This window comes from Bombus impatiens, unplaced genomic scaffold, assembly GCF_000188095.3.
Source record: "Bombus impatiens unplaced genomic scaffold, BIMP_2.2 scf_0225, whole genome shotgun sequence".
Classification (NCBI taxonomy): Eukaryota; Metazoa; Arthropoda; class Insecta; order Hymenoptera; family Apidae; genus Bombus; species Bombus impatiens.
In genome coordinates this window covers 893,234-913,611 of record NT_176644.1, presented here as the reverse complement: position 1 = coordinate 913,611, position 20,378 = coordinate 893,234, and the positions used below count along the sequence as shown (strand labels likewise).

The following is a 20,378-nucleotide window of genomic DNA, read 5'->3' as shown; positions in this document are numbered from 1 at the left end:
TATAAATGGTAGCACTGCATTATATTGGCGTGTACTTCATAGTGTTTAGTCGAACTTTGACTTGAAAACTCAATCATACATACAGTCGTGACTCCGAATTCTTGTAGAAAGTACGATTATAAGAGAAGTATTTCTTAAAATGGCAGAAAAAGCGAAAACTATGAGTCACGTAAAACATATTCCGAAAGATGCTCAAGTTATAATGTCAATTATGAAAGACATGGGAATAACAGATTACGATTCGAAGGTTATAAACCAATTGCTCGAATTTACGTATCGTACGTAATGTATTATATTTATAATTTATTTAAAGTAATGTAGATGAAACGAAGTATAAAATCGTGCATGATTTTGCATTTATGATTTTACATTTGGAAGTAAGCTATAAAGTTATTTTCGGTTTAAATTCCGCAGGTTATGTTACTTGTATATTAGACGACAGTAGAATTTACGCAAATCATGCTAAAAAGAAGTTTATCGATTTGGATGACGTTAGATTAGCAGTTAAGATGCAATTGGAACGTACGTTTACAAATCCACCCCCAAGAGACGTGTTACTAGATGTTGCTCGGGCAAAAAACAATGTACCACTGCCATTTGTCAAATCAAACAGTGGTTTAAGATTACCACCTGACAGATTTTGCCTGAATGCAACAAATTATAAACTTAAGAATTCAACGAAGAAAATAGTTGGGAAACCACTGCATTCTTTGGTTGGAAATAACATTCAAAGTGGTCAGTCTAAGATCAAAGTGGAAAGTAATAAATCTGGCCTCTCCATAGTTAAAAGGCCCGGGACACTTGCGACAGTTGCCAGGACTCAAAGCATTTCAATGCCAAAACCTGTCCTGAAATTTTCAACAGGTAAATGATACAGGAAAGTAAAGAATATATAACAGGAACTAATTTGTTAATTACATCGTATCACAGATCCCTTCCGGACCTTGCATTCCCAAACATCTATTCCCTCTATCCATATTTCATTAATACGTAAGATACAAAATTGTGTATGTAATAATAATATTTGCTACTATATTTTTCATTTTTTATTTATATTAATTGTTTAAATTTATAGCCACAACTGGAGGAGCTACCGTAAAGGCACAAGTAGCCAAGCCAAAAATACAGATTTCTTCAGGACAAACAATGCCGCCTATCAAAGTAGAGATCGAGGATTCTATGAAAAGGAAAAGAGAAGATGATGATTATGACGTTTCGTAGTAATAAAGGAGGTGGATAAATTATTTTATATTTTTTGTTTGCATCGTTTGAATCAGTGTATATAATATCAAAATGATTCTATCATTTCACATAATGCTTTAATTGAATTTTATCTTTTTGAAATTTGTATAAGAATTCCAATGAAACCGTATATTTTTTATTGGAAGACATTGTATAAATGTGTACATAGCGAATTCAACAAATTCACATTCTACTTGCATATATTTGTTATAAATCATCATATTTTATATAGTATATTTCCCCTAAACATTTTCCAAACGAAAATTAAAAGAATAATGGAGATATTTTTTGTTCAGTGTTGTAAAATATTTCCATGGAACAGTAAAAGATAATAAAGAGAAAAGTAGGATAATTGTCTAAATAAATTAATAGAATTTCTCAAATTCCAACTTATTTAGAAGGTAATTTATTTGAATGTTATTTTAAGCCTCGCAAATATACGCATCTTATTCATCGTATTTACACAAAGTCGATGGCTGTTCACTATGGAACTCCGTATTCTTCATCTTCATCGCCTTCATCTTGTTCTACATCAGTTTCGTCTTCTGTGGCATATCCAGGAGTTGTTGGAGCAGGTACAGGTTCGTCACCTTCGTCTTCGTCTTCGTAATCACCTACATCTGCTGGTTCTACTTCATCCTCGTCTTCTTCCTCATCCTCTTCCCCCATTTCATCTGGCCTTCGCACGTCTTCTACAGGAACAATCTCTTCTTCGGCCAATTCATCTTCCGTTGGCTCTTCTTCAGGCTCTTCTTCCGCTTCTTCTGGTATTTCACCCGCTTCGAAAGGTGGTGGTTCTTCGGTTTCAATCTTTTCCGGTTCTTCTCTTTTTTCTTTCGCCACATCCTTTTCCCGCACGCATTTCACTCGCTGAAGTGGCTTGAAGAGTTTAAAATCTTCGGGTAATTCATCTTCCGAATAAAGTCTGTTTGGTAAAACATATTTTATCATTCTATAAACTCGAAGTTTCTTCAAAAAAGGTAGCTATTAATTTCATGCGTTTCATACCAATAATGCAAAAAACAGATCAATTTCCTACCTGTCCGCAAAATAGATACGTCGAACCCTGCAGTTTGCGTGGATCTGTATGCGTGTAGTTTCGACATAATTTGTCCCGTACGCTCTCCGCGTAAAGTCCGCGAGATTAAATTGAATTTGATTCCAACCACCGGATAGGCCGATCGGCATCGACGTGCAGAATGGTCGAACTCGCGTGGTGCTTTGAAAATTACTCATGCGAAACCTTCTGTGCATATCCTTGTCGTCGAGTATCTGTCGAATCAAAAATGAAATATACTTCTTGTCTACATTCATTGTAGTTTTACGAAATTCCATTGCTGCTATTGAAAAAAATATAATCATTAAAGAGCTTTCCCCGTGAGACATTTACTGTTATTTCGAACGTGAAGTACTTCTTCATGTTCTTGATAATCATGATGAGAAACGGAAGTTTAATGCCAAGAACTTTCTTGGGACCACATGGGCAGAAGATGTATGTTGTTGTGACGTTGGTTCCGGCTATTTCCAGAGCTAGAGATTTCACTTCGTCGTCTGTTACTCTTCGAATGTATCCATTTTTCACCTGTTCGAGACGATTGATATTCGGAGCAAACAGATTAAATGCAATGCAATGTATCTTACTAACTCGAAGAGATACAATATTTGGAGAAATTTAATGGCGATAAATCTGACGGTGAAACTATTTCTATTAATCTCACAAAATAGAGTTATCTTTCCTTATGTTTTCTTTATATCGATGAACTTACGTGCATGTCCCATAACTCTAGCGGACGTGATCCGCAGCTGTACAAAACAGACATAAGTCCATGCTGATACTTGTTACGAAACATCCTACGTTTCTGCTCTCGTCGAATTATTAAAAATAATCAAAAGGAAAATGTATTATAATATTTTCATGTTATCATTATCCCGAGAAAACGTCACGTTTAACCATTTAATGCACATAAAGTAAGAGAATTTCTTTGTTTCCCTCCTAGTCGAATCGAATTTGTTTTCTCTTCTGATTTCGCGTGAAAGCTTCGAGAGTCTGTTTACCTTTTTGTTAAAGGAAGAAAATAGACTCGCCCACTTTATTCAATGTATCAATGGAAATTTTATTCGATCGCACATGTCGATACATATCGTACACAATGAAAGTTGGGAGCACAATGAGATGCTGTTTCGTTATGTGTCACGAAGAAGCTCGTTGATGTGACGTCTTTCGTTCACGGTTAGCAAATCGGGGACAATCAATGTCTTCGGTGGCATCCCGACGCTGAATACACGGTCGATCCTGACGCTATCGATGGCGAACAACTGCATCATCGCAAAGTGCATGATATCGCGGTTCAGCTGACGCTTGATCTGCTTCTTGGTCCTCTGTACACGTCGTCGGCAGACCACGTAACTTGTAACAGATTAAACATTTTGTCGAAAAACGACTTTTTAAATATTCAAATATTGAGGAGATATTAAAATGTTTTGAAGTATTTTATAATGTAAGATTCTCTGAATATTTACGATATTGACATATTCACTGTTATTAGCGTCGTGTCGTCTTAATTATCTATGATAAAATTTAGTTGTTGGATGTTCAACGATAATTACGGCCATAATCGTTAAATGTTTGATACGCGTATCAAAATATTTAGAAAAATAGGTAAACAACGAGATTAACAAATATTATCAATAAAACTAAGAATATCTAGGATGAAAGGATATTAAAGAGTAAGGAGAGCATTTCAGTCTTGAAATAGGATGCTACCTACGTTGAATCGTTGAGAATATAAAGAAAAGATAAAAATTTATATGGAAGTATCATAACAGCAAAGTAAGAAAACTAAATTTGCTTTTGATATTTTTGAAACTATTCTATATTGAATGTAATATATAAAGTTTTACCAAAGGACAGAAGAAATTGTTAAAAAACTATCCGATTTAATTTCAAGTCAAAGTGTAATCTAGTAGAAATAATGATATTTATTTTCACGAATGAGATAATCCTTACTAAGGTAGATTTTTTAGAGTAGTATAACTTGGATGTATCGAGACATCGCTTCTGTACAATTCCGGATATAATTTCATATGTTTCGTGAGATATCTCCTAGCACGTGGTTTCGCTGTAGAAATATCTTCCTTCGTTTCGGTCGTAAGCTCTTCTTTATCATGATCCAGGTCATTTTCCGTATCCACGATTTTCTCTCCTTCCTGGCTAGTCATCGTGATACATAAACTACGAATTCACACAAAAATATCGACTCTTTTTTTTATAAATCATTTACCTATGAATCATTTATGAATGAAACCCAACCAATTCTCATTTCCCGATTTCAATTCAATGGTCGAAAAATTCATAAAAACAGTATAAACAATTGCACAAGTCAATGATTTTCCAAGGTGTTTAGAATAATTAATATATTTAATTGTTTCTTCAAGTGTACTTTATCGAACCGAAATATCACAGAAAACGATTACTCACGCAGGATAAAGCTAAAATTTGAAATTAAATGGTCGAAAGAAGGGAACGTGATGATCGCCATAAACGCGCAGCTCGAACTGGAGAATTTTTCGATGGTCGATTCGACGAGTCTGACTGGTCTCTCCGTTGATCCGACGAAAGTTGGCCGATCTGCAACGAAGTGAGCCCCTGTGCCTCGTACGGATATCGATTTGGTTTCCAGGTAAATCAATAGAGATTCGGTTCATTCTTATTCCAATGCGTTTGCCTGTGTACACGTCGGACCACCAAACTTCCCACACAGAACCATTAATCTATTCCAATTAGCCGGTTGCGAGAAGATTATGCGGTAATCTCAGGAATTTGCGAGCCAGATAAAGTCACGCCGCGACGAAGCTCACGAACGATCTATGAATCGCGTTCCATTTGTACGTTGCACGATAGTTCGTGAAGATACCTGTTTAGAGAATTAAATTAAATCTTTTTAGCAACGGAAGTGGCAGGTGTGCTAGTTCCTGGTTTGTTGTATTTATATTATGTAACACACTATTGTCGCAGTTGTACTGAATTAGCTGTTTGGGACGAATCTGTAGAGTGGTACACACAAGTGTTTCCTATTACTCTATGTATGTAATTACGCGATCCTTGAGACGAACATTATCAAGCACAGGATTAATTGAATTATGTTTATTATACTTTTCCATGATGACATTGTATTTGAGGCAAGTACCTACTACAGAGACAATAAGAATCTGGTTTTGCATTCGATAAGAAGTTACTTATGCAGCAACTTGATATGATTCCTCTATTTGCATATGTATAATCTACATTCAACTTTAAATTGATTTCTTAATATTTATTTATATTTACAAAGAACTGAGAAATTTATTTTTATAAAATAACAAGAAAGGATAAATGTCATTTTACTTTAACAGGGATGCACGCTTCAGGGAATACATAAAGAAACTTTTGTAGGAAAAGTTTGTTACGATGTTGAAAAATATGTAAAATATACAGTTTCTGATAAGATGTAAGTACAAGAGGGAGGAAAGGAGATCTCTTGAATGTATCATAAAGAATTAGAGAACTTTTTCGTTTACGATAGTGAAATATACATAATTATAAGCATTAAATAATACATAATGAGAATAACAAAATGACGATACAGTAATGTATATTTAATTTATCAATTTTTGTAATTTTTAATTGATTACGCTTTTTACACGCAGAATGAAACGACAGCGGCAAGGAATTTACATAATTGCGTTTCGAGTTATGCATACAATTAAATTAAACGCGTGTTGCGACGACAATGCGTATTTACGAATGTGAAGAATATTCATAAAAATTTCTTTAGTACTTTTTTCTGCTTCGTACTTCACTAACGAGAAAAGTACATATAATTTTTATTAAAAAAATATAGTTTATCATATACTTAAGATAAGAAAATTTAACAAAAGGTATTAACCTTTTTGTGATTATACTTAAGATGGGAAAATATACTTAAGATAAGAAAATTTAACAAAAGGTATTAACCTTTTTGTGATCATTAATCGGAATCATTCGCATTGTTGGAAATTTCTTAATCCGTGAGATTTATCTTATCTTAATCGTTCGAAAAAGTTTAATAACGTGAGTATAATCACCGTGACAGCCATCGTTTCTCGATTATATCACAATTTTCAGACTAACCTGCGTACAGAATCAAATTTCTGAATTACCAGTAGCCAGTCGCCGCCATATCCTGAAAACAGACAAGAATTTTAATTAACGTGCATCATACATAGTCCATTGAAACTGCGGTAAGAGCTTCATCGCGTGCTATTGTCTCGGGAAATAGACGCAGAGCACGAAGGATATTTATCGAAGCGCTATCGAGTCCTCGAGGGGTTGGTTTCTCGTTTCTGTGCGATGGCATATTGCGCACCGCCCTTAGGAGCCATGAAAATTCGATTACAATTACGCAGACATGTCGCCAACAACTTCGTTACCGCATCGATTAAACCGTGCACGGTTTCGTATCGGCTAAGTAATCGTGTGCTGCAATCGATAAACGGTAGTCGCAAACACACGGGTCAGCGACGAACTTTTGCCCTTTCGTCTACTCAGCTATCATCTCGTTAGAACGCGTTAGCTAAACAGAATTTCTTTAACCCGGTATAATTGCTCCGGTGATAGTCAGCGTGCTAGAAATTGCGTTAAAAATAAACTGTTGCCCACTTAACTGTTGTCGTGCCAACGTAGGGTCACTCAAGAAGCCTGATATAAGTACTTGTGACATTTATGGAAGGGGTTTGGCTTTGAAAAAGGAAATTGTTCAATTACAATTTTTATTACTTTAGTTTCAGAGTATTCTATTTAATTATTGACTTCGTTTAATAAATTTAGTATCTTCCGTTGGTGAAGCTGTATTTGGTTCTGTATTAGTGCGATTAGATTATGACTATGGTCATCGAACTCGTTGAATTGTCTAAGAACTATGTACATTAATAATAATAACGAGTATATATAAAAATGCATAATTGTCTGGGTAATTCGATATCAAGGAATTAAGTGCAACGAAAAAATTGCATGATTTCATTCCTAATAAAGTTTCAAATCAGACCTCAATATCTTCGAGCTCGATATCTCTTAAAAAACGTTAGAACCTAGAACGATCTAGAAACGTGTAGAAATTAATGATACAGCCTCGATCAGGAATAATTGCACGTTAAATAACGTTATATTAATTCGAACAGAACTGGCATTTGACAAAAAAGACCGCCGCGTCTGAAATTCAAATCTCTGTACAAGCTTCTCCCGCGTCCGCCTGCGCACATTCTTGCCGGGTCGCCACAGCGAATAAGACGTCCCCGTCCAACGGAACAGAACGTTGTACGAGCCACAATAACCATGCTCCAACTTATTGATATTTTCTGGAGAGTAACGAGCGCGACACGAGTGAGACGGGTATGCCGCGCGAAGCGTGTAGCCCGGAAGGGTGCGAGTAGGACGCGGCGAGGGTGAAGAGGGTGCGCCGGAGCCCTCGTCACGCCCGCATGCTCAACGTGTGCAGTCTCCGGGTGTACAGCTGATCGCGAGTTCCGTGATTCGCAAGCAAACAGGCGCGCTATATCGTCGTGATCACATGTCAAGCAATCCAGTGATCCCTCTGAAACTGACCTTACTTTTTCCAACGAATCTCTTCTAAATCGTGTTCTTAGCATCCGAGTTGACGATGTTACGGCGATAGCGATAGCTACTGCATCTTTGGAGAACGCGAAGGGTCGTCATCGTGCACCCATCTTCATTCGTGTAGGTTCTTTGCATACCGTCGCGTAACCGTGTAATGTACGTGTGAATGTACTTCTTGTAAAAGGGTTACCGTAGCGGAAGAAGAAGAAGAGAAAAGGGCGGCTGTGCGTCGTGTAGCCACGCGATTTACGAATCTTTGATCCCTATCTGGATGTCGTTGGTCGCCGTGACGTCGTCGTTTAGAGACGGTGGACCGAGAGACGGGACGAGCCGCTTCGAGGCCACGGTTTCGAGGAACACGGTTGCCCACGCTCGATAATCGCGATAAGCTCGTATATGATGGCCAACGAAATAACACAGAGACCGTACAGGTGCGTGATCGCTTGGTCGTTTCGAGGCTTTTCCTAAAGAATACTAGCTGCGAGAATCAGAGCTCAGCCGGCCACGAAGCCGCTCTCTGTTTCCCGACGAAGTACCGGAACAGCAGCTACGACGATTTTGTTAAGCGATCCTCGCGACTGTTGCTCGTGGAAATTGGGACAGTGTGCGAAGATCGTAGAGGAAAAACGCGATGCGTTATATTATTTATTTCTCTATGAGGAATCAGTTTTCAAATAATTTCAGAAACGTGTCGAATTGTATCGTCAGGTTGACGATATTACCAATATCGTTGTCGGTGATATTATATTGCTGGCTTTTTAATTTAATTCATTTGGTTCTACTTAATTTTGAAATTAGACATATATTCATCAAAAAATATCGATTTCTATAGTATCAGTTCCAAAAGATGTCGTGAACGTACTACTATATTTTTGAAAGATTTATATCTTTCGGTTTAATTGGTTGTATCTTTTCAATTATGCAATGGTTAGGTAATAATATGCTTCGAATCATCGAGCAACATGAGAATCGGAAAATCAATAATAACGGACGTGTTATGGTTTTGCAAAATTTTTAAAGATCCTATGCGGCTCTTACGAGGCTCGATAAATAATTATTGAGATAATTGTGCAGATAGATTAAATGTTTGGTAAGAAAGTTCGGAAATTCTTCGCACGAACATCGACTGTAAGTTGCATAAGCGTGTTGCTAGTGTTTTAAATGACGTAATTGACGACCGTACTTGACCAGATTCTGGCCGATTTATTGATTCCGATTAAATATTATTGTTGCTAAAGCAACTCGTTTATAGGACAATCGATTATATTTTGCGCACTGCTCTCACATGCATGCTTTACGCTGCTTATTAGCAAGATCGATTAAGACAAATATTTCCTATTTTGTGATCTATAGGTTTACGTCTAAAATATAAATCTGTGTTTCGATTGTGCCAATCAGTCGTCAAAATTTCTATGCGTATTATAAACAGACCATTCTTTCTTTAAATAAAATATACGCGAGCTGTTCAGAAATTAAAATAATGAATTTTATTTTTTGAAAAATTCTTCACGTCTTGACGATATAATAAACAAGCGAAAAATTCAGAAAATAAAGCAGATATCGCAATATGTATGATAATTGTTAAAATACGTAACGTATAATACTATTTAACGATTTGCCCGAGTCTCTCTCATTTCACGCTGGAAAAACATTCATTATTATACTACTAATTAATTAATTGGTGTAATTGGCGTTCAACTTTTTAGAAATCAAATAATTATCGTCGATGGAGTTGACCAAATTGATATCTCTTCGCATTGTACGATAACATATTTATTCTCCTAACGTATAAAGCAACAATCAGACTGTGGATTTTTATTCGTTTATAAAAAATTCGAGGATGAAAAAATAGATAGAAATATCCAAAGTAGAACGCCGATCGTAATATTTAGTAGGCGAAACAAGCTTTGTTTATATCTCATTTCTTTAATTATGTTCACAAATATGATACGAGTCTGTATAAATACACGCAGTCCAGTAATAATAAAACAGTTTCTAGTCGTCTTACTGAGCACAGTACGTGCTAATTAATACTAACTTGGCAGTGAAATATCGTAGCACATTCTTTTACCTGCATAAGTAATATTACATCAGTAATAAAGGATATTTCTAATTTTATTTCAGTTTTAATTTTAATTTTAATTTCGTTTTACATTTTCATTTAAAAGAATAATCTTTTTTATAGAATATACGAAGATTTTTATAGATCACCGTATAGAAGGTTTCAAGTATCTGTATTATTGTAGATCTTTGGATATCGTCGTACAAATTTTATCGAGTGGAAATTCTTCATGAAATTTTATAATAATTGTTTTCTTTTAAGAACAACGTTACCAGTTCCGGGCCATTCGGAAGTGAATTTATGCTCGGTGATATCACTGGGCAAGGACCTCAGCAAGATCACCATGCCGGTCATTTTTAACGAACCACTTTCCTTCCTCCAACGTGTCGCAGAGTACATGGAATACGCGAAATTGCTTAAGCTAGCGGCTCAAGAAGAAACTCCAATTGGAAGGTTGCAGGTAAATGGAAGTTTTTATTAGGTTGCGGAAGTTGTTCGAGGGAGAATCTTTCTCGTTAAGCGTAAAAAATATTCTCTGTGTCGTAGTACGTCGCTGCATTCGCTGTAAGTGCTTTGGCTTCGAACTGGGAAAGACTTGGCAAACCCTTCAATCCGATACTCGGTGAAACGTACGAGTTGGAGCGCGAGGACTTCCGGTAAGTAGCCGACCGTCCAAGTTATCAAAAACATTTCAGTTTAGTTTAGTTTCTGCGTTGAAGTTAATTAAGTATTCAATTATTAGGACGGTCTCTGGCAAGTATTATACGAGTATCGACTTGTCATTTGATGAATTTATCAAATGATAATATCTCGATGAATCTTAATTAAATTGCTACACCGAAGATTAAATTTAATAGTTTGGAAATTTCTCGATCGATGATATTTCTTGTTCTTCTCGTTGAGCAGATAACAAGTAGTCGATTCAGAATGAAATCTTCATATTGAATTATTCTATCGAAATACTAGGTTGTCCGAAAAGTTTCTTTCGTTTTATAAGGAAATAATAGACGCACCATGTTTTGCGTTTTATATTAGTTTATTGAATTATGCACGAACATAATAATAGAAATATGACGAAATAGATCATACCTAATTCAATATTAAACGGAAATTGTTGTTCGTCCAGTATCGTCTTATAGAACGAAAGAAAGTTTTCGGACAACCTAATACATTTCGTATTGCGATTATATTCCAATGAAGCATCTGGGAGATTGTTCTCCCAGAATATCCTAGAAACGATTAGACAACTCCAAAGAATTAAAGGCTATTTGTCATTAAGCATGGAAACAACGCGATCTACAAATTTGTAACATTATCGAGAAAATGTAGGAACTCGTTCACGCATGTTTACTCTGTGTCTTTATTTAGAATAGTCTGCGAACAAGTGTCGCATCATCCACCGGTATCCGCGTTCCACGCGGACAGCGAAGAATTCACATTCCACGGCACTATACACCCGAAATTGAAGTTCTGGGGCACATCTATCCAAGTACATCCAAAGGGTATTGTCACCGTCGAGCTTCCTAAGTAAGTAGCCGATTCATTTATTGTTACGTATATTGGGTTGGCAACTAAGTGACTGCGGATTTTGTCATTAGGTGGTATTGACAAAATCCGCAATCGCTTAGTTGTCAATAGAAGCGTACGTCTTGGGCCGCTAGAGAATTTTTGCAAATTGTAACAATAATATTTAGATACGGAATTTCACGACATAATACTAGAATTATTGGAAGAAAATAAAAAATTTGTATCGAAAGAATCGAATTGAAAGACACGTAAGGAAACAGAAAATATACAAAAAAAGAACAAGCTTTTATACTTTTTTAATAATAAGTATGCAATGGGTACTTTTATACTGATAAAATTTATCTATATCGTGTTCCCATTAGGTGGTATTGACAAAATCCGCAGTCACTTAGTTGCCAACCCAATAGAATTACTTTCGAATGTCCACGAACAGTAACAAAATTTGGCTGCACATTCGTGTAATTTGTAAAAGTGACAACGCACATACAGCAATATACACATACGTAGGTACATTGTTTCGTGGAAATAGTACAAAATATATAGATTTCCATTACGGTTTCTTATCATCGTTCTCGTTGTACTAGAAGCTCTGTACAACCAGTTTCAAAGAAACACGTAAACAAAGGTCTGAGACCAAAGGCACCAAAATAACAAAAACCCGGTAAATAAAGACGGCCTAGCCGACTGCATGTGGCGTTCTAACGTTAAAAGAAGCACTTTGTACGAATTCAGATGGAAGGAAGCGTATACTTGGCAAAATATCAATTGCATACTGCACAACGTGCTGGTAGGGCAATTATGGATGGAACAGCTCGGTTCCTTGGAGATCAAACAAAGCGGCGGAGCGAACTTGAAGGCGACTCTGTGCTTCAAAAGCGCCAGCTGCAATGCCAAGGACCTTCACCGAGTCGAAGGCTTCGTAACGGATCAAGAGTAAGCTGGTAACAGTTTATCATCACTTGAATTCGCAAACGTAACAGCGATTCTCTGTAGCACACCGAGCCGCATGCCGATAGACCGTACACACGTTTCACACGCGTTTCGATCGACGACAGTTTCTATTCGTAAATGATGCTTTGGACTTAAGTCTCGTTTGTCTGCCGTTTAGAAAAAGGAAACTGCTATTTCTTTATGGAAAATGGACGGAGAGGATGATGGTGTGCGACCCTGCGTTGTACGAAGAAGCGTTGGAGAAGGTGAAACGCGAGGCAAAGAGTCCCCAGGGCAGTCCTGGCCATAAGAAGGTCCTCGCGAAACTGCACAGCCTCAAGGTCGGAGCGTTCAAACCCTCTCACCAGGTATTTGGGATATTAATCGAGGAATTTGATAGAAATTTGGCAGAATTGAATTCTTTTTCAAAGAGGGAGATGAATAGTATGTTTCTTATTTCTTTTAGTATCCTTTTTTACTATGAGTTTTACGTATTAATTGAACTACTCAATGGAAACACGATATAAATGTTTTTTATTTTCGTGAAAGTGGAATAAATGTAGGGAAAGATGCACAAGATTTTGGATTTATGAATTGCCTGCTATGAATGTTCCGAGTGTTTATGAACAAAGTATCGTAGTCTCTTGGTTTCGTGTTTATTTATTACAAATTTTAATTCCAATATTTGAAAGGAGATTTGCCTTTTTAAGATAAATGTCAAACGCGTACGAGTAACCTTGACGCTTTAGATATAACGCGAAATCAACTTGAAACGATCTTTCCTCTTTCTGCGAAATTTCTCTAAAATTCGAGATAATTGCGATCAAAAGCTAAAACACACGTGTATAGCGAAGTATTCGTGTTTTCTGGGAAATTTCTCTAAAATTTCAGATAATTACGATCAAAAGATAAAACACATGTGTATAGTGAAGTATTCATATTTTTATGAATATAATTTCATTGGTTACGTTATACTATAGAATAAAAATTTTGCTTTCCATTCATCGGTTTTATGCTTTTAACTTTCAAGTGACTGATTTAAAAGCGAGTTATATATAGATCATCATATGTTACTCCTATTTATACGTACCTTCATTCATTAAAGCTTTGAATATTCAACAACTTCAACAAGTTCTCTTCATAAAAAAAAAAAAAAAAAAATCTCACCGTGAAAGGATTAGCAAATGTTTCACGTAATTTACGAGTAGTAATTATATCGTGTCATTCTTCGACGAAATCTTGCGGTTAAAAGTTGACAATAATTAGAACATTAAAAATTTATAAAATATCGTATTAAGATTATTTCTAATGAAATATTTCTACGATATTTGATTCTAATAAAATATCGCTGTCTAAGCGTTCGCTCTATCTCGTTTTAACGTATTCTGATTTAGTACGTTCCACTGAAATATTTCGATATATTTTTTTGAAATAATTTTCACGGTAATTTAAGGATGCGATCGACGATCCATCAGCAAGTATAGACGGAGACGATATTCCAACGATCGAAGATATTCCTGGATCGATAACTCTCTGGGAAGCTTCGCCGAGGCCAACTAATAGCGCAGATGTAAATAAAACGTTGTTCATAATTATTAGACTGCGGGTGTTTTATGCATTTGTGAGAAATTTGAAGGCGGAAAAATTCACAGGACGCAAATAATACGCAAAAATGTATAAAATATCCAAAGTAGAATACTACGATATTTGATAGACGTGACAAATCTCTGCTTTTAATTATATTCACGAAAATATGACTTTGCATAAATATCCGCAGTTGTATTCCATTTAATCATTTTACTAAACTTATTTCCTTCGATGCCCCGTGGCTCACGAAAGTATTTCGGACGCTTCTAGAAATGTTTTGAAATTTCGTTTGCTCTGTAACGAGAGACGACTATCGCGATTGTATTCGTGAAATTTGAAACGAATCTGAAAATGGATATACAACAAGTAGCAAGGTATTTCGAAAACATACACTTTACAAAAATGATCAAACCACTTGAACAGTCGATTATTCACTGTATTAATAAGCTACGTGTAACGAGACCATTGTTAGCTTTAATTATACGTTCAAGACTACTGTTCGTGTATTAGTACGCTAATTTTTTTACTAATTGTACGTTTGCAATTAACGTCTTGTAAATTCCATATAGATTTTCCAATCGGTTTCAAATACCATTATAATCACGACAGTCGTGTTTCGTCGCAGAGCTAACGAAATTTTAGAAAGTTCATAATGCATATAAATTTATAATGTACATAATATATCCATAGGAAAATTTCGTGGTAAGTGTAATTAAATACTTTCGCGAGTCACCGTATTAGCGTGACGTTTAAAACATTTGTCGGATCGATTTCCAGTATTACCAGTTTACAACGTTTGCAATGTCGTTAAACGAACTGACACCGGAAATAGAAAAAGTTATATGTCCGACGGATTCGAGATTAAGGCCGGATATTAGGAAATTGGAGAACGGCGATCAAGACGGAGCTGCGGCTGAGAAGACGAGACTCGAGGAGAAGCAAAGAGATACACGGAAATCGCGAAAGCACAAGAAAGGAGACGATTGGACACCCAGGTAATAAACAATTAAAAATAATTGTATTGTATATGCTATTCCCATAACGTCACACACATAACGTCATACAAATAATTTATCAAACATATTGCATAACACTTTTTCACCTTTGATTTCCTCACTTGCTTATTTGGTGCAGCAGAGTCACTTCGTTGTTTAATTGATTTCAGTAGATAATTAGAGAATACGTATAATAACGTTGTTTAAATATTCCTAGAAACCGTTTGAATATTTATATTGGTTTTAAACATTGGATCGTCACGATCAGTCATCCAGATACCGTTTTTTGAATAGTATACAGACGACCTTTCTTTGCTGTGCTAGGTAATTGGTAATGACTTGCTTCGATAATTATCGAATCATTTTTTTTAGAAGAGAATTTGTGCTTCTATAGCCAGGAAAAATATATAATATCAATCAATCCGATGTAATCATTCTATTAGATTAGTTTATTTAGGCAAGATGAAAAAGTAAAATACCAGTGAACAATAAATATTTCAGTTCGTTCAAAGTTATCATAATACCTTCTCATGGTTTCTAGCTTATTGAATTTCCTTCTTTTACGATTATTCTTATATCGTGAGATATCTTTAATTCGTTCGTACGTTTACACGCAGGTTTATGTAATATTATTGTCACGTGAGATAGATAAGCAAAGTTGGAGCGGATGTTCGAAATTGTTCGTGAGCGTAAACCGTGTGACGATGCTCGGAGAATCTATTTTATGTTAAAAATATCTGCCGAAGTGCCGTCATGCGCGCAATATTTCCTTCGAACTTTGAAATTCTAAATTTTAGAAGGCCATCTAAAATCGTTCAGCTTCCTTCAAAATTATTCTAAAACTTTCACTTCGTCAAGCTTAATCTCTTTCAATTTTGTTTTATCGAGTATCAATCACTCCATTCTAAAATTAATATATATATATATATATATATATACTATCTTGCTCTTTCAAGATAATATCGATTATCGGATATGTCACAGGTGGTTCCAATTGGGCATGAATCCATACACAAACCAAATGGACTGGTTATACCGCGGAGGCTATTGGGACCGTGGCTACGGCAACATGGAAGATATCTTTTAATATACGTGGAAACCCTCATCCGGGCGGAATAATTAACGAGTAGCAGAATGGAAAAGTTCGCTCGCATGTCCTGGCGAGGGAATATTCAGACAAATTGCCGGTATATTTAAATCAAGGTGGTTGCCCTTCAACCTTGATACCGTTCGAATTTTGTATCGTTGGTCGATTTGTTGTACTCAAACGATCTAAAGAAGCCGAAGTCTCGTCGCTTGTATCGATATCGTATGTGTTTATGGATCTAGGAATAAGAGAGAGTCAATCGTACAGAGGGTGCAAGCACGACGCGCAAACACACTTGTGAAAACATTGTCGTCGAGCACGTGGAGAATACACGTTTCGGAAGGATAAAGCGCAATAAGAGTAAAGAGCAGCTTTTTCTCTCGACAAGTACCATTGTGTTCCATTAAGACAATGACAGTTGTACGATCGATCAACGAGAATAGAACCGCGCCAGACTTCTAGGACAAATAAATGCTCCGGTTGCGAGGAGCGAAACTTTTGTACAACGCGCAGCTTTACACGACAGGCACACGCTTATCTCGATAACGCGATCTCGGTACTCTGGAAATCTACGCTGTCGGTCAAAAGTCTGGCATCGTTTTGCCAATCTGGCAAAAGATTTGCTATGGGTTTTCCAATCAGTTGTACCGAATCTTCCGCCAATTCGCGTTGTTGATTGCAAGTTGAAATGTAAAAGGGTTTTTGTAGAGCCTTTTTGTAATCGTAGAGCGGTAATTTTCGTCGATAAATCGAGATATCGATGTCATTGTGTTACAAATGTCTTCTGCCAGCTAAGATGTGTTATTCTACTAAAAAAACAAAAAAATAAAAATTGTAACGCAAATGATTACCGATCGAAGACTCGACAATCACTGGATCGATGCTCTCAAATAGAACGATCTTCTGTATCTCGATACATTTTTAAACATCTGACAGTCCCAAACTTTTGACCGCTAGCGTATTTTTTCTCGCACTCACACGAGATCGTCCTCCACAGATTCTTTCGACGCGATCCAAAGGAAAGTGTTACTCAAGCTGCGCCACGAAGAGAAAATACCAGTGAATCTCTAATGTCCGATCTACTGTCGGATAGATCGAACCGGACGAGCAAGCTTACGCCTCGTAGAGCAATTCCGTATGCAGGTCGTACGTGCATAGTGTTTTTTAGGTAATCAAATACGTGTTCTAGCGCTCTATCTTCGAGTGCCATCGAGGAACGCGGCATAGCAGAATTTACGACACGAAGAAACGAACCAGATGACACGATCTCTGCTGATCGTTGTTTTAGCATATGAAACTACTCTCTTCAGTTACAATGTTTCGTCTATCATTTCAAAGCTGCAGAAAATTGAATTATTGTTATTTTCTTTATGCCATCTTTGTTTTTCCTCGTTCAGGAAAGTGGGTTACATAAATTTATTATCATTATACGAGCTGTTCTTTGCGAGAGTAGTGGCGACCGGTAAACGGTTATAAAAGCTTCGCATGGGCGGTTAAGGTGGTTCCCATGGCACAAGGATAACAGCACGACGTCCATCCGTTAGTTGATGTTCGTTGTAGAACGAAATTGTGGTGAACGAATAGCCGCAAATTTTTTATGACATAAAGACAGACACAATACATGTACGAGATATGACAGTAATGTTTCTAGAATAATTCGTTTATTACCGTTGTTTTTTTTAATTATTACCGTTGCACTAATCTTTTTAACTAAAATCTAGGATCGTTTGCTGATTCGTTGTTCGGGTTATCCTTAATTAACATAATTTCTGGTATCGATGTTAACTAATAATAAACGAGCAGATGAAGGTAATTGTCTACATTGTTGGATTTCCGCCCAGAATTATTCCTGAAGCTGTATCGTCGCACTTCGTATAAACTCACACACGCAGGACATATACAGAAACGGTACTTCTGTTCGATTTCCTTCCAGGAGAACCATCGAGAGATCGCAGCGATTGTATCTTTTTCATGCGAACACATTCGTTTTTACGATTACATGTAGCACACAAGATCACTTCTGACACTATTTTTATAACAAAAAGAGAATTAAACGAAACGAGAGCTCGGCACGGCCCATAGCCGAAGCCATCCTTCTCGATACGTTAGTTTTGACTAGTAGGTTTCTGTACATACAGCGACTGTACTATACACTTGTATCTAAATATTAATGATTTAGAAGGATTTTACGCGCGAGGCGGTGAATTCTAGCGGAATGAGCGATCGCTCGACCAAGTTAGCTCAAAATAGTTAGCTCAAGTCTCCGGGGAAGCTTCGTAACCACGCATCGAACGAGCAATAAATTAATATTAATCGTTATTCTTTCTTCGTAAGTTCATTTGGTGTTGTTCAGACCTTTGGTCGGTTTGTTAGCGTTTTTTACATTATCCGACTCCATTCAGAAGCGACTTTTGCTCGATGGTAATGGTCCATCATACGTATAGGGATTTCTTCAAGGTTACTATCTGTCGAAATTTGTGTCTATGGAATTCACTGCGTATATTAATTGCATAATGATGTTTCTTGATATTTATTTTAAAATTTGACATATAGATTCGAAGCACGTGATAATACTACTGGAAATTGGTTAATTAAATTAAATTAAATTTCTCAAATCTCCATTTGATATCCGTAAGAAATATGCAATTTATGTTGGAACGTATTTTTGCGAATGAAGTCAACGATGTAACTAATTTTTCCAACACCGTTACTTCTTAAATTTTGATTTAAACTAAAGTTTGATTTACGCTATTTTATTTTATAATTTTATTTTATAATACTTCAACCATAACTGTTTACCGTTCGTGAAAATCCTCGAACAGAGTTAGAAATACACAATAAAAATTGTCTACAAAATTTTCCGATTCGGTTCCATAATTTCGATAGTAGACTCATTTACGACAGCTAAAAGCCATGAGAGCCTTTATGCGCGTATGATCGACTAACCAATGACGATCGTATGGCAATTTAATTTTTTCAAATAGCGTAGATAGTTTGATTCGAAACCTAAAAATAACGTAGGTCAGACTATTTGATACTCAGCGGTGCCAACACAACATGCTAATACAACATGCTAATTTTTTCTCGAACGTGTAACGTATAGTCGTACGTATTCACACATTTTCTGCCAGTTTCACCGGTGTATAAATAGGGTTTAGCTCGGCTTATCGTTAGCGTGTAAGTGTCGTCCGGCCGTGTTTGTAATCGCGGTCTGTTAACGATTTGTTTACGCAAAACTATGTGGACATTTAGGCCAGTATGAGCTAAAAGTACGTTCATCGCTTTTGAGAAGCTAACATCCATCAAATCTTAGAGTTTGTTGTATAAAATCATCCAAATGTGTTGCTTTATAGAGGATCCTGATCAACTTTGACGAAATATTTGTCATAAGTGATACCATAATTGGTAGACGTACGTGTGTATTACAACTGTATGTATATTGTATTTCAAGAATCTTTCAAGCTAACCACCAGTTGCTTTTACTTTATTTATCGATTTCATATTTCATAAATCACCTTTGTTTAGGGATGAAATTGAGATGATTGCAACACCTTGGAGAAAGTAGAATATGAGGTAGTTTGTACATATTATATCGTTGGCCGGCTACTTTATACATCAATTAATTGCTACTGGATATGTCTTATACAATAGAAGTTAATATTAAGACGTTTCTTCGTTTCAGGGTAATTTATTTATATTTATATATAATTTGAAATACGTATTTTATATTGAAGAATTATGATATCATTTTAGAATATGACAGAGCATACGTATCTTTGTACAAAGCGGTTTCTTTATGAAATTAGTTGTGTGATAATTTGCATATTATTTTAAGAAATCATACGCCATTGATATTACGTTCGTAATGTAAAAGACTCTTTAAATTTCTAATAATAATTTAAACAACTCTAATTTTTCGCCTGTACTAAATAACGTAGAAACAAGATTAGATGAATTAATAGATTATTGGCTAATGATATGTTAAAAAAAAATGTGATACTTGTAATGATAATTTAGAATATATGGAGTTCATTTTCAACTAAAGTCAATTGTTCGACTATTGTCGCGTAGACGAAGGAAAGAAAGATGTTATTGATAAACACCGATAAGATAGTCTCTCTACATCACAGCACATAGACATTAATTAATGTACTCGACAGTATTACTGCGAAACAAAACAGTATTACGCATGGATTATACATACACTTATAGGAATTGATCTCTGCGTAATAACAAACATTCTTACGCTTCTGTATAATGTTTATGATGATCGGTATGATCCATTGACTACGAACGCGAATTGTTATTATTACACTA

At 36.1% G+C, this 20,378-nt stretch overlaps 4 protein-coding genes across 5 annotated transcripts; 2 read left to right on the top strand and 2 right to left on the bottom strand.

Annotated features, from left to right (window-relative positions):
* The first annotated feature begins 7 nt into the window (after nucleotides 1-7).
* On the top strand, nucleotides 8-1,426 carry LOC100747640 (transcription initiation factor TFIID subunit 9-like). The gene is made up of 3 exons (XM_003488256.4): nucleotides 8-278; nucleotides 415-864; nucleotides 1,076-1,426. The coding sequence occupies exons 1-3, from the start codon at nucleotides 140-142 to the stop codon at nucleotides 1,219-1,221; spliced, it is 735 nt and encodes a 244-aa protein (XP_003488304.1). The 5' UTR covers nucleotides 8-139; the 3' UTR covers nucleotides 1,222-1,426.
* A 194-nt stretch (nucleotides 1,427-1,620) lies between these two features.
* LOC100748044 (cilia- and flagella-associated protein 20) lies at nucleotides 1,621-3,092 on the bottom strand. The gene is made up of 4 exons (XM_003488345.4): nucleotides 3,009-3,092; nucleotides 2,633-2,824; nucleotides 2,282-2,514; nucleotides 1,621-2,167 (listed from the first exon to the last, which is right to left on the bottom strand). The coding sequence occupies exons 1-4, from the start codon at nucleotides 3,090-3,092 to the stop codon at nucleotides 1,726-1,728; spliced, it is 951 nt and encodes a 316-aa protein (XP_003488393.1). The 3' UTR covers nucleotides 1,621-1,725.
* A 239-nt stretch (nucleotides 3,093-3,331) lies between these two features.
* Nucleotides 3,332-7,415, bottom strand: LOC100747924. The gene is made up of 3 exons (XM_003488344.3): nucleotides 4,721-7,415; nucleotides 4,250-4,474; nucleotides 3,332-3,649 (listed from the first exon to the last, which is right to left on the bottom strand). Exons 2-3 carry the CDS (start codon nucleotides 4,459-4,461, stop codon nucleotides 3,427-3,429), a joined length of 435 nt encoding a protein of 144 aa, XP_003488392.1. The 5' UTR covers nucleotides 4,462-4,474; nucleotides 4,721-7,415; the 3' UTR covers nucleotides 3,332-3,426.
* Nucleotides 7,416-7,904: 489 nt separating this feature from the next.
* On the top strand, nucleotides 7,905-18,649 carry LOC100747405 (oxysterol-binding protein-related protein 2). Of its 2 annotated transcripts, none has more exons than XM_003488254.4 (9): nucleotides 7,905-8,304; nucleotides 10,197-10,395; nucleotides 10,482-10,591; nucleotides 11,304-11,462; nucleotides 12,195-12,395; nucleotides 12,571-12,760; nucleotides 13,846-13,962; nucleotides 14,757-14,974; nucleotides 15,959-18,649. In XM_003488254.4, exons 1-9 carry the CDS (start codon nucleotides 8,270-8,272, stop codon nucleotides 16,059-16,061), a joined length of 1,332 nt encoding a protein of 443 aa, XP_003488302.1. In that variant the 5' UTR covers nucleotides 7,905-8,269; the 3' UTR covers nucleotides 16,062-18,649. The 2 variants fall into 2 exon arrangements, with proteins under 2 accessions (XP_003488302.1, XP_033175897.1); XM_033320006.1 differs by having other exon boundaries at nucleotides 12,177-12,395.
* Nucleotides 18,650-20,378: the final 1,729 nt, after the last annotated feature.

Coding starts and splice junctions, on each gene's coding strand:
- LOC100747924 (XM_003488344.3), bottom strand. CDS start 4,461: ATGACTAGCCAGGAAGGAGAGAAAATCGTGGATACGGAAAATGACCTG. Junction 3,650..4,249: donor ACTCTAAAAAATCTACCTTA/GTAAGGATTATC, acceptor ATCTGTTACAAG/TTACGTGGTCTGCCGACGAC.
- LOC100748044 (XM_003488345.4), bottom strand. CDS start 3,092: ATGTTTCGTAACAAGTATCAGCATGGACTTATGTCTGTTTTGTACAGC. Junction 2,515..2,632: donor ACTTCACGTTCGAAATAACA/GTAAATGTCTCA, acceptor TTGATTCGACAG/ATACTCGACGACAAGGATAT. Junction 2,168..2,281: donor CGTATCTATTTTGCGGACAG/GTAGGAAATTGA, acceptor TTTACCAAACAG/ACTTTATTCGGAAGATGAAT.
- LOC100747405 (XM_033320006.1), top strand. CDS start 8,270: ATGATGGCCAACGAAATAACACAGAGACCGTACAG. Junction 8,305..10,196: donor ATAACACAGAGACCGTACAG/GTGCGTGATCGC, acceptor TTTTCTTTTAAG/AACAACGTTACCAGTTCCGG. Junction 10,592..11,303: donor TTGGAGCGCGAGGACTTCCG/GTAAGTAGCCGA, acceptor GTCTTTATTTAG/AATAGTCTGCGAACAAGTGT.
- LOC100747640 (XM_003488256.4), top strand. CDS start 140: ATGGCAGAAAAAGCGAAAACTATGAGTCACGTAAAACATATTCCGAAA. Junction 279..414: donor ATTGCTCGAATTTACGTATC/GTACGTAATGTA, acceptor TAAATTCCGCAG/GTTATGTTACTTGTATATTA. Junction 865..1,075: donor TGTCCTGAAATTTTCAACAG/GTAAATGATACA, acceptor TTAAATTTATAG/CCACAACTGGAGGAGCTACC.